Raw genomic sequence first — 16,319 nt, 5'->3', positions numbered from 1 at the left:
TTAACTCTTTATGGGAGTAGAAAGCCCTGTCTCTCCCACAGAGCTGCTGGTAGATTTGAGCTGCTGACCTTACAGATTGCAATCCAGGGCGACTTGGTGGCAGTGAGGGTTTGTGTGTGTGTGTGTTTGGTGAGACCGTACACGGTTGTACATGAGGTCTGTCTGAATTGGAACCCACTCAGTGGTACCTCACAACACAGCAACAACATTACACGCAGGCACGATATTTAGGGAGTTCTCATTACGAGGGGAATCAGAAAATTCAATACTGATTATTGGTGTGGGACATGAGACAGATGAACTAATGCCTGAATTGGGCTTGGGGTGAGGCTGAAGGAGGAATCAGCTTTGATATGAGGCCCAGGTAATGATGGCAGTAGGTCCTTCTGGAAGGAGCTTGTATCTTTAAGAAGGAGCCTCTGCACAGGAGGACTTTTTGCAAGGGATTGGCTGGGGCAATTTGAGGTCCATGGGGAACCAACGGACTGAGAAAGAGGATTGGGAAAGCAAAAATCGAAATGTGCGGAAGAGCCCTGGCATCTTTACGTGTGGGCTGCTAACCACAAGGTCAGGAGTTTGAAGCCACCAGCTGCTCCAAGGGAGAAAGATGAGGCTTTCGACCCTGGAAAGAGTTACCGCCTCGGAAGCCCACAGGGGCAGTTCTGCCCTGTCCTACGGAGCCACTGTGAGTGGGAAGTGGCTCAGTGGCAGTGAGTCTGGGTGTTGAGGTGAGGAGAAGTGGAAAGGACCTGGCGTAAAGCAGGGTCTGGAGTAAGGAGGAGAGGAAGCGTGTCCGGCGTTCAGACTCAATGGCTATCAGGAACTGTGGAGGTGCACAGGGTTCTGTGTTGGGGGGCTGCCAACCCAACGTAAAGCAATTGGAATCCACCGGCAGCTCCTCAAGTAGAAAGATGCGGCTTTCTGCTTCCATGACGATGTTTATCCTGGGGAACAGTTTTATCCTGTGCTGTCGGGTTGCTAACCACAAGGTCAGCAGTTTGAAACCACCAGCCACTCCTCTGGAGAGAGACAAGGCTTTCTACTCCCATAAAGAGTTATAGTCTCAGAAACCCTCAGAGGCAGTTCTGTCTTAGAGGATCATGAGTCGGAATCGACTTGGTGGCAGTGAGCTTGGTTTATGGTGATAGGGTCACCAGTGTAGCCCTGCTGGTGCTGTGAGTTAGGCATTACGCTACAAACTGCAAGGTCCGCAGTTCAAACCCACCATCCGCTCAGTGGGAGGAAGATGAGGCTGTGTGCTCCTGTCAAGATTTATAGTTTCAAAAACCCAAAAACTCATTCTGAGTCAGAATTGACTTGATGGGTGGGCTTGCTGTTGTTTTTAAATAGGGTTGCCCTGAGTCGCAGTCAGCTAGATTGTGGCAGTGGGTTTTGTGTTGTGTTGGGGTTGGCTCTAATTTGTTCACATCTTCCTGGTTTTAGCTCCTGAAAAGAGTGATAAGACAATGGGATTTGGATTCGTTTTGGATGTTGCAATAAGTGCTTCCGTGGTAGAATTCTTCCATTCCAGGTGTTCCGATTCCTGCCCAAGTACTTTGTACAAAGCCACTCCCACCTGCCTGTGTGTCGGTGGAATCCTGCCTGTTACCATGTTGAATAGTGTCAGTGGTGCTTCTAGACTAGGATGGACTGGGAAAAGAGGCCTGGCACTCTTTCTCTGTAATTCAGCCCTGGAAACCACTATGGATCCCAACAGCCTAGCATGCAGCCTGATCCGGGGGACGTGGCACAGGACTGGGGAGAATTTTCCCCATTGGGCTTGGGCTCGCCCTGAACCTGGGACTGCCTGGAAGGCACCCGACAACCAGCTTCCTGAAATGCAGGCATCTCCATGGCTTGACTAACAAAATAGTTTTCCCCCGATCTTGCAAACGTGCCCATGAATCTGGTGGCTCTCCAGGGCCACTCCCTTCCAGGGGTGACTCGGACTCCTGTTTCCTAGTTGTGCAACAATGTCTTGTTGGTGAGAGGCGGCTCATGTTGCTTCGGGAAGCTGGTCAGCGTGCTGGGCACAGTGCTTCTCCCTAAGAGTGGTGTCTGTATCCTGCTGAAGCTGCTCTTTCTGTTCCCCAGGCACTGTGGTGTATGGGGAGCCCATCACTGCCAGCTTGGGAACTGACGGCTCTCACTACTGGAGCAAGAACTGGGCCAAGGCTGCTGCCTTTGTCACCTCGCCACCCCTGAGCCCGGATCCGACGACTCCGGACTTTCTGAACTCCCTGTTGTCCTGGTGAGTCCTGGTGGGCCCGTCACACTTCCCTATTGTCCATCCGTTTTCACACCCAACCGACCTAGTGGCTTGAGATACAGTGGCAGAAAGCAGGCTTGCACACAGACCTGTGGTCACTGGATCTTTAAATAAGAATAGAGAACCATCGCTCTTTATGTCATCCTGGGAAGGACTTGGATAGTAAAACCTGGGCCATCTTGAAAGTCAACCTAAGGACATTCATTCGCCAGGTATGGAAAGCATCCCATTAGCGTACACGGGGGCCCCTCAGCAGAGGGTCAGACTCTCAACCTTACCTTGAAGCTTCACTATCAAACCTTTCCCCAGATAGCCTTTGTCCCGGGGAAGGACAGTTTTGTTTGTTTGTTTTTCGGTGACATTGAAATAACTTTCCAAGGTTGATTTGCAGTCAAAGGTGAGCTAAAAGCCAGTCCCGTGTTTTCCTTGCAGTGGCGATCTCCAGGTTACTGGCAGTGCCCACTGTACTTTCAACACAGCCCAGAAGGCTGTCGGGAAGGATAACTTCACCTTGATCCCTGAGGGTACCAATGGCACCGAGGAGCGGATGTCCATCATCTGGGACAAGGCTGTGGTAAGGAACAGTAACCTCACCCCTGGGGTGGTCTCGGCTCTCCCCACCCGCCTCAGCTGAGGGCTCTGGGTCTCAGGCAGGCCCGGAGACTGCAGTCGAGGGAATTGTAGAAACTGATACTTGTGTGGTGGCCATTCTTAGGCTTGGAAATCAAAGGCGCACTTCTTTTTTTGTTTTTAAATCAGTTTATTGGGGCTCATACAATTCATCACAATACATAGATCAATTGTATAAAACACATCTATACATTTGTTGCCCTCATTATTCCCAAAATTCGCTTGCCTCTTGGGTTCCCGGAATCAGCTCATTTTCCTTTTTTCCCCCCTCCCCTTCCCTTCCTCCTCCCCTCTCCCCCATGCACCCTTAATAATTTATAAATTATTATTGTATCTTATATTACACTGTCCGGCGAAAGACGCGCTTCTTAGAGGCATTTCTGTCTACATAGTGCACACAAGGGGCTTCAAACAATTTGTGGGAAAATAGAATGAAGAGGTAATGGAATTTTCTCCACAAGCTTTTTGAAGCCCCCTCGTATATATCCCCTGTCATTATCATCAGTGGAGCAGTAGAGACTGAGACCAGCCTGGGAGTCTTTAAAAGAGGACTATCTGGGTTGTCAGGAAAAGAAGCTTCCTTAGCAACCGGAAGGGTTAGCTCTCTGCCACTTGGAAACTACCTCGGTTTTTTTACAACTGGCTCTTAGGCTCTCTGAGCTTAGCATTCCCAACATCTACTGACCTTTATAGAATCTTTGGGCTTTTTCGTTTTCAGTATTTTAAAATACAGTAACCCAACTGTTGTGTGTGTGTGTGTTAATACGTATGTTAGGCTATGTAATCGAGATAGCGTGATTTCAAAAAGAAAAAGGAAGTGCTTAAAATCACTGAGAAGGTCGTGTTTCTGAATCAACTGTAGTTCAGTTGGATGGATGGCTTCCTGTTTTTCACCAGAGGGTGAGGACAGGCGTTTGTGCACGACGTGCGCGCGCGTGAGTGTGTGAGTGTGTGTCTGCATCACATTGGTGTCAACATGCTTGCAATTTTGTTTAATCTGATTTTTAAAAATTTTAGTGTGCCACAAAAAATGTGACGATATCCTTAAACAAACTTGAAACCTGATTCCATCTTAATTCTGAACCCCAATTCCTTTTTAATGCACTGATCATTTATTTTATATTTTACTGATAGGGACACCCTTGTAGAAACATCTTTGGTGCATGTTCTTCGTTATGTCTCAGAAATCTCTAGAAATGACTGGCTGGGTCACAGGGCCTGTATATTTTCCAGATTTTGGTAGATCGTGCCAGAACGTTTAGCAGGAAGACTGTACCGAGTTCATGCCCAGGAAGGTTTCCTTTACCTGGTCCACATCACTATCAGTGTTGAAGCAAGAACTCGAATTTTGTATCTTATTGTCTTTCACTGAATATCTTCATTTTCTAATTACAGCAAATAGTATCTCCCTGATTATGAGGTTTTTTCCCTCAACACTTTGTATATCTGATCATTTCTTTGTCGACTTTTCTACTAGATGTAGAGTGGGTGTTCTAATTCAGAGATAATATAGTCATTTCCTTGAATCCTCGGCTTAAAGGGACAATTGAGCCCAAGTGGTAAAGATAAGAAATTACAGGGAAGGAACGGAGTGGAGGAACTATGTGAGGCATACTGCTTTAAGTCAGACGTGGGTTGAGATTTTGGGTGGGGGCTAGACCAGAAGATAGGGTGGGCGTGTATATCTTGTTGAAAACAGCAGCCAATCAAGACAGCTGGTACTGCCTGGAGAGTTGGTGCAAACCCTTCAAATATTACAACAGCCACAACAACAGCAACAGCGTTTTATTGCAAACCAGTTGTAGGTTTAGAAGAAGTTGCCAAGATCGTGTGGAGCAGCTTCATGCTGTCTTTCCCTTTATAGCTGCACCGACTCCCATCCCCCCACCACCCCGCAGCCCAGGCGACCAGCTCTGTAATTCCTCCATCTGGGGAATGCTAAAGCCGTGTGCCCGCGCAGCGGGGGTTCCCGGTGTCACCGGCCGTGAGGCCCTCGAGTTGCTGTGTGCACCCGCCACATGTTCTTTTTGTCAATTGCTACGTAGCATCCACCTTTCAGCTTCCTGACATGCTCTTGGGGTGCGTGTTGTCCCCGTAGGTAACTGGCAAGATGGACGAGAACCAGTTTGTGGCTGTGACCAGCACCAATGCAGCCAAAATCTTCAACCTTTATCCCCGGAAAGGCCGCATCGCTGTGGGGTCCGATGCTGACCTGGTCATCTGGGATCCGGACACCGTGAAGACCATCTCAGCCAAGACGCACAACAGCGTAAGTCACAGCTGGAGACCCAGGGGCGGGGAGGGCTAGGAGAGGAATCCAGTGGGCAGGGCTAGGAGAGGAATCCAGTGGGCAGGGCTAGGAGAGGAATCCAGCTGGGAGGGCTAGGAGAGGAATCCAGTGGGGAGGGCTAGGAGGAATCCAGTGTAATAGGAATTAACTCCCCCCCACCAAGTGCATAACTTGCGATTTCTGAGGAGAATTTAAAAAAACGTGTACACACTGGGCTACCGTCAGCAAGGCCAGCAGTTCGAAACTGCTGGTTGCTCCTGGGGAGAAAGATGAGGCTTTCTACTCGCATGAAGAGTTACAGTCTCGGAAACGCACCGAGCAGTTCTGCGCTGCCCTGTAGGCTCCGAGGCAGAATCGCAGCCTCCATGGCAGTGAGAGCTGACTGAAATCCATGTGCTCAGTACCCTTCACACCAGGCCTCTCCATCCCCAGGACCTCCACAGTCACGCTGGCCTGGCAGAAGCTTCTAGAAGTCAATGATTTGGAGGAACACCTCTCGTGACAGTACTTAGCATGAGGGATGTAAAAACCTCTGTTCCTGAGATGCTTAGTGGATACTTTTATCCTCTTAACACCTTGTTGCTTTGCAGCAGCATTGCTATGACAACCTGCGGGGCGGATGCTCTTACAGCCTTAAAGGAATTCATGGATTGTCGCTTCTCAAAGAAGTATCCCCTCAGTCCTTTCGGTTTTGTGGTGGAGAGAGGGCCAGGCTACTCTCGTTAAACCGTGGGCAGGAGACTTGCTTCCTGTCCCAGGCCTCCCAGTTGAGAGGGAGGGAGGGCAGGCCAGGTCTCTGAGGGTCGTGGTCGGTAAGCCGAGAGCTGAGGTGTTAGATACCAGCAATTCCTAAAATCTGTATGTGTTGGAACACACCAAAACATCCATGTATAAAACCATATGTAATGGGGGAGGAACACCCACGAGAGTGCGCTTTGGGAGAGGAGTGCGTCTGGGGCAGAGCAGGGCTCGGTGTCAGGGACTCACATACACCCTGCAGTGGGTTCTTCCTGAATGGAGAAGATCTAATACTTGACGTGCTGAACCGAGAGCGGCCTCGGTTGATAACATGATTCTAGATTGCTCTTCCTAGAGTGCGCAGAGGTAGCTTTTTGGTCTTTTCTCCACAACCAGCCTGGACCCTTCTCCATCTCTCCGTCACTTGGCGTGAGGTGCTTTGGGTGCAGAGTTGGTGGGTGCCTCTTGACAGAGCTCTCAGTGTCTGTGGCTGGATCCCTTATCCCTGGAAGACCTGGTAGCACAGTGGGTAATGTGTGGAGCTGCTAGGTCAGCCGTTTGAACCCACCAGCTGCTCCGAGGGACGAAGCTGAGGCTCTGGGTGATGATTTACAGCCACAGCTCTGCTCTGACCTGTCGTGTCCCTGGGAGTCAGAGTTGACTCCGTAGCCATAAGTTGGGGATTGGTTGTTGTTGCTGTTTGCTCTGCCTTCCAGCACAGCTTCCCAACCAATCCACTTCCATCTTGGATTTGTCCCTTCCTGGGGGCCCACGGGGGCTGTTGCTGGCAGGCCCAGTGGGCCTATATGCAGGTCTGCATTTAAAAGCATGCTCCCATTTACTGTTTCATTTGACCAGCTCGATAAAGGGACTGGTATTATGATCCCAATTTGGAAGATAAACAAACACAGGCTTAGCAAGCATAACTGACCAGTCTAATGTTACATAGCTATTTTGCGGTAGAGCCAGAATTAGAGTCCAACGTTGTCCAGGGCCCTCCCTGCCGGATTGCAGGCGCAACCTCTCAGCCGCCGTGGCAGATGGGAGATAGTGCTTCCCGCCCAGCTCCCTTCCAGAGCCCCTTCCCTACCTCAGCGATGGCCCAAAGGGAAAACGGGGCTCACTGTTTCGGATGCAGGTGACCTCGTTTAGAACTCTGACCCTGGAGGAAGAGGGGATGTGAAGGAGTCAGGATGTGGGCCGGCAGGGCCTACCCTCTGTACAGAGCTCCCCCAAACCTTCCCCGGAGCAGCAGATCCCTGCCACCCCCCCAGCTTTACCTAGGCATCAGGTGACCCGGTGAGACGTGTTGGCCGCCCATAGTGCCCCTTTAGTCCTCACCTGTTTTCAAGAGCCAAACCAAGCAGGCCCACTCGGCATTAATCATGTGGGAAAAGACACTCGAAAGGCTTGCCCCCTGTAATCCAGCACTTCTGACCGCGAGGCCGCTGAGCGCTAATTCGGAACATCCAGCAAACTGTTCTTGACAGATCTGTTGGGAAGCCTCTGCTTGGCTTTTCCAGGCAGCCAGCCAGTGAGCGTGGGCAGATGTAGGTGGCAGCGTCTGCACCTGCTGCAAAAGGGTAGGAGCTGAACTCCCTGAGCTGTGGTCTGACTCTTGGGCTGGTCCGTTTTAAGTCATTTAGCGATATGCGGCTGGCTCCCCCCGACTTTCTGAACATGGCAGGCCACCCAAAAGCTATTCTCGGTGCTCCGTGGCGACTCATTCACATGCCATTAGCTCGGTGTCTTAGTCTGGACACTCTACCAAAAGCTGTCCTCGCAGCTCGTATTTGAAATGGCATCACTTCCAGCAAGTCGCCACAAACCGAAAGGCTAGGAGGCAAGGCCCGGAAATTCGGCCATGAAAGAAACCAGCGGGTCACAACGGCATGTTTGCTGAGCCAGGCAGGAAGGTGGCACAGAACTGGGCAGGCTTTCAGTTGCCACACATAAGGCCGCTGTGAGTCAGAGCCGGCTTGAAGGCAACTATCAACAACAAACAATAGCTGGAGGGGGCTTCTGCGAGTTAGTGGAAATGCCTTCTAATTCCACTTTCTATGGACGTTTCGAAGCCCCGTGTATGTGTCTTATGATACCTTTGACACTAAAAGGCTTAGGGTTGTGGGGAAATGCAAAAGGAGACAAAAGTCCCCAGACAGTGAGTGAATGAGCATTTTCGGAATGCCTACCGCGTGCCAGGTAGCTTGCTCAACTCACTGCCTTAGAGTCAGTGCGACTCATGGCGACCCCACAGGACAGGCTAGAACTGCCTCTGTGGGTTTCCAAGCTGTCACTCTTTACACGGGTAGGAAGACCCGTCTTTTTCCCGAGGAGGGACTGACTAGCTGACCTTGCAACCCAACGTATACCACCCCCGGGCTCCTAGATGCTTTTAATTCAGTGATATTTCACTGCCTTTGGCATCTGTCGTGCAAATGGAACCTTATCCCTTAGTTGTTGAGAAAACTGCTGCTTTGAGGAGTTTAAGTGATGGGTCACAGCGCGAGTGGGTGGCAGGCCTGGGACTTGAACCCCCAGGGCAGGTGGGTGCCGATTACAATGAGATGATGTCTGGGAGGGCACAAGAGGAGTTGGTCGGTTCGCTGTGGACGAGACGTGGAAGAACTGCGCTTGGCCCAGGCTCGGAGTGCTGAGCGTTCTTGGAAGATGATTTTAGGGATGCATGTAATCTCTCACTGTGATTGCACACGGGGGAGGTTTTTTACGTGCCTTCTCTGCGGATCGGCCTCCAGAGGTAGGCAGTGAAGAAACTGAGGCACTGGGCAGAATTAAAGTGGTCTGTTCAGAGGCCAGCAACTCCTGGGGACGCTAAATATGAGAGGCCATTAATTTTGAAGATGGTCCACGATGTTGTGTATCACAAAGACAAAAGACGTCCAAGATAGGTAGGCCAAGAGGGCCCTCCTACTAAATAAGGCCTGAACCAGGCCTGCCGAAAAGAGTGGTAGAAATGAAAACCTTCCATGCAGGGTGGAGGGTGAAGGAACATGTTCCCTGAAGGGTTTAAGTGGCCTCGGCTTGGCAATCCCCAGGCCTGCAGGAATAACAGTGCTCTCTGGCTGAGCTTGCCAGCAGCCCGGGTGAACGGTGGTGCACAGTCCCCTCCATGAGGAGCCACATCTGATTTCAGAGTTGAGGGTCTCGGCGTCCGGGAGACATGGCAGTAGAACTTGGGGCTGCAAACCTGAGGCCTCTTCCCTCCCCCGGGTGCCACTCCGCCTCAGGTCCTGGCCAGCTTCCTCAGGCTCCACTGTGGGACTAGGAGCAGTCACTCAAGAATGAATCAGGGGCAATACTTGCATCTTAACACCGAGGCCTGTCCACCCTGCTGACCAGTGCCCCAAGCAGAACTGTTCTCCTGAGCTGCAGCTCAGTGACAGCTCGCTCCATCTAACTCCATCAGTGCCAATAACCTGGACGGCCGTCTAACTCCATCAGTGTTGATAACCTGGACGGAAGCTTCTGCCTGGTTGAATTTTCCCAGAAGCCGAGACTCCATGGTTGGAGCCGCCTGTGAAGCATCTATGCCTGGCCTCTCCCATGGCCCTGTGTGCCCGAGGAGGCCCTCTGAAGTCTCTGGAAGTGGCCGCCTGGAGAGACTGTCCCGACACATGGCGTGTTTGGTGTCTGCTCTTCTCTTCCTTCTTCCCCCAACAGCAATCGCTGTGCCCAGAGAGGCCCGGCATGCTTTCCACGAGGCATGCAGGTCCGCTCCACGCCACCCGGGGAGCCTAAAGCCCAAAGCATGGCCGCCTTGATTTGGCCAGTGTGTCCGTCCGGGTGAACTAGAGAAACAAATCCATAGATGCTTACATGTGTTAAAGAGAGAATTTTATAGAAAGGGTCATTGTATATTAAGAAAGCATCCCAACTCAGTCCATTCCAAGCCCATAAGTCCAATACCAATCTAAAGTCCTCTTCAGACTCACAACACACATGCAATGATGGTGGATGCAGGACAGTCACAGGCCAGTGGGTGGGAAGTCTTTGGATCCAGTGGCGTTGTAAGCATCGCAGCGCTGGCAGGGGTCGCCATGTCGCATCTCTAGCACCAGAGGTCTGGTTGCATCCGGGCAGGTCCGTGTGGCTTCTCCAGCTCCCAGGGCGTAGGGCCATGTGTCTTGCCAGTGGAGTGTCTCCACACCCACACGGAGGCCCCATTGGCTACATCCCGATTGACAGGCCAGGCTCCACCCCTACACTCTCAATCCTCAAATGGACACAAGATTATGTGACTAGCACAGCAAGGCACCAACCCTCCCAGAGTGCATCTGAGGCATGCATGGTGCCTCTTAAGTTCCCACAGTCCACTCCGTTAGGAATTTCCGTTTAACCACGTTGCAAGGACATTGGAAAATGGGGTAGGCCAGCGGGAAACCCTACTTGTGGGGGCCCCATGTCAAGGTTAAATTTCGCCCTTGGTTGAGGAAGCCCATTGGTTGCTCAGCGGGCAAGAAGAACGTCGCCTCTGGATGTGGGCTCCTCGCCCTCGGGTGGGTGTTGCGTTGACGGTGAACACCCACCTGCTTTTCCGTGTGACACTGCTTTATTTTTAATCATTTTTATTGGGGGCTCATACACCTCTTATCACCATCCATCCATCCATCCATCCATCCATCCATCCATCCATCCATTGTGTCAAGCACAATTGTACATTTGTTGCCATCATTGTTCTCAAAACATATGCTTTCTACTTGAGCCCTTGGTCTCAGCTCATTTTCTTCCCCTCCATCCCCCTCCCTCCCTCCCTCACGAACTCTTGATAATTTATGAATTATTATTATTTTGTCATGCCTTACACTGTCCGACGTCTCCCTTCACCCACTTTTCTGTTGCCTGTTCCCCAGGGAGGGAGTTATAGGTAGATCATTGTGATCAGTTCCCCCTTTCTCACCCAATCACACTCCACCCTCCCAGTATCGCCACTCACACCACTGGTCCTGACGGTTATCTGTCCTGGATTCCTTGTGGTTCCAGCTCTTATCTGCACCAGTGTACATGCTCTGGTCTAGCCGGATTTGTAAGGGAGAATTGGGATCATGCTAGTGGTGGGGAAGAAGCATTAGAGAACTAGAGGACAGTTGTATGTTTCATCGGTGCTTTCCTGCACCCTGCCTGGCTGGTCTCCTCCCCGTGACCCTTCAACTCGGTTGACGCGTCCTGTGAGGCAGGAGAACGATGATACCTGCTTACAGACAGGGAAATCAGGCCACAGGTGGAGTGGCTGTCAGTGCAGCAGGCAGGACAGGGATGTGGCCCTCCCCACCCCCGGGGGTGTCCGGGCAGTGGGGTCCAGCCTGAGTGGCGGGGCCTGCTCTGACGGCAGCCCTGCTTCCTCCCTGCAGTCGCTAGAGTACAACGTGTTCGAAGGCGTGGAGTGCCGGGGCTCCCCGCTGGTGGTGATCAGCCAGGGGAAGATCGTGCTGGAGGACGGCACCCTTCACGTCACCGAGGGCTCCGGGCGCTACATCCCCCGCAAGCCCTTCCCCGACTTCGTTTACAAGCGGATCAAGGCCAGGAGCAGGGTGAGTGGCTGGGGGCTTGTTCCTTCTGTGGACGAAGCGCTGTGATTCACAATCCTGCATGAGTAAGGGGGGGTACCAGGATCTGACCCGGGAAGGGTCAGGTGGGTCCTCAGAGGTCAAGTGCTTCTAGCAGCGGGCAGGGAAGACCCGAGACAAGGCCACTGCTATGGAGTCGTGGGGGAGAGTGTCACCAGAGGGAGTGTCTCAAGTTAGGTCTGGAGGGCTCCCAAGGGGTCGGTCCAGTCCGATACGGGAGACAAGGGTCTGTGAAAGAGGAGGTGCAGAGCCTGAGGGGTGCGCAGTGGGGTGAAGACGGGGAGGCAAGGGCTTGAAATTGAAGCAGTGGGTGGGGGTCGGGGTGAGATCGGAAGGAGAGTTTGAGATCAGCCTAGAGCATGAGGCAAACTGTTAGTGGATCCCAGAAGACTTAAAGTCATACCGCTTTGGAGAAAAAAAGTCAGAAATGCTCATCATTTCTATAGCGCTACCCAGTACCCGTCCCCACCTTGAAGGGAGCTCTGGCTGGGAACGGTGGGCGATTGAGGGCCATGCGACCCCTGCGGACACTGGGAGATGGGCTCCTCCATCCCCAATGCCCCAGGCTGAGCCCCCGGTGGCTGGGTGGCTGTGACTGGGGCCTGACTTGGCGGGGTTCTTATGTTTCCAGCTGGCGGAGCTGAGAGGGGTCCCTCGCGGCCTCTACGATGGGCCGGTGTGTGAGGTGTCGGTGACGCCCAAGACGGTCACTCCAGCCTCCTCGGCCAAGACGTCTCCTGCCAAGCAACAGGCCCCTCCTGTCCGGAACCTGCACCAGTCTGGGTTCAGCTTGTCCGGTACGGTTCTAGTTTGGGTTCACACGAGCTCTTCAGGGCCACCCTCCCTGAGGCTGTGAATGATTTTTGCTCTTAGTAGGAAGGACTCATCTCAGCAGGGAGATGTTTTCATACAAATGACCAGGCGGTGTTTCAGAATCCCAACTTCAGTTTATAATCTTAGTATAATGCTAGGATGCACACACTGTGTGTAATTCCCATGTTTTTCAGTGTGTTACATCCATCCTGGAAAACAAAACAATGAAGTCGGGGTGTTTGGGGTCATGTCTTCTGCCCACATAGGCAGTGCACTGGGGTAGTCCAGCTGTGGAGCCTGGAACTTAGCAACTTCCGTACAGAACTCGAGCCTGGCTGTGCTTCAGGCTGCAGAATGGGCCAGATAATAGGAGCCACCTCGGGGGTGTGGTGAGGATGGAACGCATTGTGTGCGCGCAGAGCGCTTTGGACAGAGCCATCTGAAAACGGATGTGAGGGAATGGCTAGGAGGAAAGGGCCCGATGCCAGGGCTTCAGCTCTGCTTTTCCTTCCACGTCTTCATTTTCGTTTATGAGTAGAATTTTCCTCTCTTCTAGCCCCCCAGCCACAGATAAAATACCCAAATGTATATGGCGTGCACACACACAAACATATCATAAAGTGAATGGGCAGCATAATGTCTGGGCTGCCCTATTTCTCCAGGCCATCCAGACTAAGGGACCACTGCTCCTGCCTGTGGCTGTGCGGTCGGTCGGTCAGTAGATGTGTGGGGTCAGGGCGTCAGCGAGAGGGCTGCCTCCACAGAGAAGCCTCTGTCAGTTAGACTCCTCCTGGGCCTGTAATCGGAACCAGTCAAAAGCCAGAGATGCCGTGCCGAGACGGCGTTTGACTTTGTCAAGTAAGAGATTCACCTAGCTTCTGCCAAGACTGCTGTCCGGAGCGTGGGATTCCCTGGGCATCTTGGGCCCCTCGATTTTGTAGTTCCTTGCGCGGCAGGCCTGCGGGTGACGCTGACCCGTCTGTCTGTCTGCTCTTTTCTCCAGGCGCCCAGATCGACGACAACATTCCTCGCCGCACCACCCAGCGCATCGTGGCACCCCCTGGCGGCCGTGCCAACATCACCAGCCTGGGCTAGAGGCCCCGGGCCCCTGGAACCCCCCTTGGGGATGAGGGATGGGACACCTGCGGACATTCTGAGACTTTTCTTCCTTTCTTACTCCCCCCCCCCCCATTCCCCTTTAAGAGCCTGTGATAGTTACTGTGGGGAAGCCAGTTCATGGGGCTCCCTCTTAGTCCTTCACCCGGAAGTCACTGATTTTACTCCCCCGCTCCCCCACTCATCTCCGAGTATCACACCCAAGCCTATCCGCCAACCCCGAAAACGGAACCGCACCCCACACTCAGACATGCGAACAAAGCAAGTCAGAGAGGTGTGCCCTCATCGCCATCCTCTGTTGACCTTGTTAGCATCTTCCTTTTCACGGAGGGAGAGAAAGTGAATTTCCCAGGAGCTGCCTTTTTTTCTTAAAGACAACACTTTGGTTTTTTGGTTTTGGTTTTTTAAAGTCTTTTCTTTGTGGGGCTGGGTTGGGGGAGGGGGTGGGGAGGAGAATTTTTGTTGTGCTTTGGACACTCAATTGGAAGGTCTAATTCAACATTATTAATACAAGGGGTTTGAACTGGACATCCTAATGATGCAATTACGTAACCACCGAGCCGACTCGGGGAGGTAGGCAGACCTCAGCCTGTCACCCCCGAGGGGCTCCAATTGTCCCATTGCCATATTCCGTAGTCCTCTGGGTCAGCTGCTCACAAAGCAAGACGTGCTTTCTGTTGGGCCTAGATTCTGCTGCCGATCGAACCTTGGGAGGGTTGCCGTTTCTCTCTCTTTTCACCTCTTTTGTGCTGTCTCTGCTTTTCCTGCCTGGGCCCTTTCAAATGTCCGCCCTCATTGGTGTTGGCTCTCGCCCTGCCTCACCTCCTCGCCTCCTCTCTTCTGTCCTTTTACTGTTGTGCTAAGAACCTGCCCGAGGACTCTGAGCTTTGCCATTTCCACCATAGTAGATGCTCTTTGCCTCCATGTAGACTGGTGCTACCCACCCGCCACCCATCACGAGGCCGGGCGCTGGAAGGGGAGCCACTCCCCCAGGTGCAGGGACGGGCCACACTAACTCACCCACACGGTCAGTCAGTGCTGGGCTGAGGCTGTGCGGCATGGAGGCGTTCCCTCTGACAGACCACCACCCCTGTCGAGTGAGCCTCATGACCCAAGTGAGCGAACCACCTTCAAGCCCAGAAGGATTGGATTTGGGGGAGTCTGGCCTCAGTGGCCTTCTGTTTGCCCAGGAAGTATCTTCTGGAAGTTTAGAACACATTGGGGCTTTGAGGGAAAATCACATACCGTACATACTCAAGTATAAGCTGACCCGAATACCAGCCGAGGCACCTGATCTTACCACAAAAACTGCATTAAAAGTGTGCTGGAAAACTCGGCTTATACACGAGTATCTACGGTAAGTTGGGCAGAGGCTAGGGGTGGGCCAGTGTCGAAATCACCTTTCTTGACCAGACTATTTTGAAAGAAAGACTACAGCACAGGGAGGTCTTCTCTCTTCCAGAAAATCTTTGGGAGATTTGACTGACACTCCATCGAACTTTGCAAGAGGACAAAGGAAATCTGTTTTATAAGTGATAGGCCACCTCAGAGCTTTTGTGGGGAAAATCACCAGTTAAACGTTGGCCGCCTGTAGACCACAGGTGACCTGGTGTCTGCTTCCTTTCCTTGTCTGAGTGACAGCTTGCCACTCAGCCCTCCTCTGCGCACCACGCCCGTCTCTGCGGATTGGTGATGCATTTCTTTTCAAGCGTGTTGAAGGTTCTCTTGAGAAATGCTCTGTTTGTAGGCTTCTGTAAAATCAAATCCGCTTTTGTAAAGTATGACGTAATACAGTAGGTCATGACATCATCACACCTGTCTGTCCACATGTTTTTGCCTTTGGGGCGATCGTTGGGTTTTTTAAAAAAAGTTGTTTATTTGTTATTTTCAAAGTAATTTGCACTTTTAAAAATAATTGGTTAACTTAATATATTTTACTGTTTTTTTTTCTCTCTCACCTGCACTTAGAGGAAATTGGAACAAGTTGGGAAAAAATTTTTGTTTCAATTCTAAGAAACATCTGCAGCTCTTTCGTATTCACTTAGTCTTCCCGTTTCTTTCTTTCTTTTTTTCTTCCCTGTATCAGGCCATGGTATTTTTGGTTCTTTGGATTGTTTTCTTCAAACAATTTGAAACCTGAAAATTTCTGTAGGCTGTGTAAGCATGTTTACCAGTTGGCTTGCTTTGTGTGTCTGTTACGTGAATGTCCTATGTAAATGCTAAAATAAATGGACAGTGTCTCAGAACTGATCAACTGCAGTGACTTGATGCTCTCCCCCAGTGTAGGATTTAATTAATGATAGACGGTTTTCGCCCTTGGAATTGTGGTTGTGACCCACGAGTGGAAGAACTTTCGATGCTAAGCTGATCATGTGTGTAGCCAGAAAAGTACTTTTTTTTTTTTGTAACCACTGTCTTACCTGGCAAAATAATGATGGTAAACGAACAAGTCTCGTGTGTATTACCCCTTAAGAACGCTGTGTTATATTACCATGGAAAGCCTAATAAAGCAGAATGTGGTCGTTTCGGGGCTGTGTCTGTGTGGAGCTGTTCTGAGAGGGGAGGGACAGTTGTCCGGCCCGGGTCTTCCCTCTCACCACGTCCGCCGGCGCCTCTGGCCTTCTGGTGACTGGAGCAGTTGTAAGAATTTTCAGCCACTGCAGGTTATTATGTGCAAACCCCAGGGTGAGGCTTCACTCTGAGCCAGTAGGGGGGCAGATCCGAAGGTTAGAAATTCCCCGGAGTTCATCAAAGAAGCAGGGAAGCCGTGGGAGCCTCTGGGGTGAGGCTGCAGACCTGACTTTGAAGCTGGACATTGGGTGGAAACTGGCAGACGAGTGTGATGACCGCTTGGGGGGTTTCTGTTTCCTTATAGCTT

General features: G+C 51.7%; 1 protein-coding gene across 2 annotated transcripts in view; it reads left to right on the top strand.

Annotated features, from left to right (window-relative positions):
- The window catches only part of DPYSL2 (dihydropyrimidinase like 2), a 149,778-nt gene extending 133,811 nt beyond the window's left edge, over positions 1-15,967 (top strand). For both annotated transcript variants that reach the window (XM_004707614.3, XM_004707615.2), the window contains exons 9-14: positions 2,095-2,251; positions 2,702-2,843; positions 4,998-5,168; positions 11,297-11,476; positions 12,144-12,309; positions 13,329-15,967. In XM_004707614.3, the coding sequence (XP_004707671.1) occupies positions 2,095-2,251; positions 2,702-2,843; positions 4,998-5,168; positions 11,297-11,476; positions 12,144-12,309; positions 13,329-13,420 (908 nt within the window). In that variant the 3' untranslated portion in view covers positions 13,421-15,967. The remainder of the gene's footprint in view (positions 1-2,094; positions 2,252-2,701; positions 2,844-4,997; positions 5,169-11,296; positions 11,477-12,143; positions 12,310-13,328) is intronic.
- The last annotated feature ends 352 nt before the right edge of the window (positions 15,968-16,319 follow it).

Source organism: Echinops telfairi, unplaced genomic scaffold (genome assembly GCF_000313985.2).
Source record: "Echinops telfairi isolate 266 unplaced genomic scaffold, ASM31398v2 ScPeMD7_9;HRSCAF=40, whole genome shotgun sequence".
NCBI classification, from domain to species: domain Eukaryota; kingdom Metazoa; phylum Chordata; class Mammalia; order Afrosoricida; family Tenrecidae; genus Echinops; species Echinops telfairi.
Note: the sequence above shows the minus strand (reverse complement) of the source record. Positions and strands in the feature narration are given on the sequence as shown.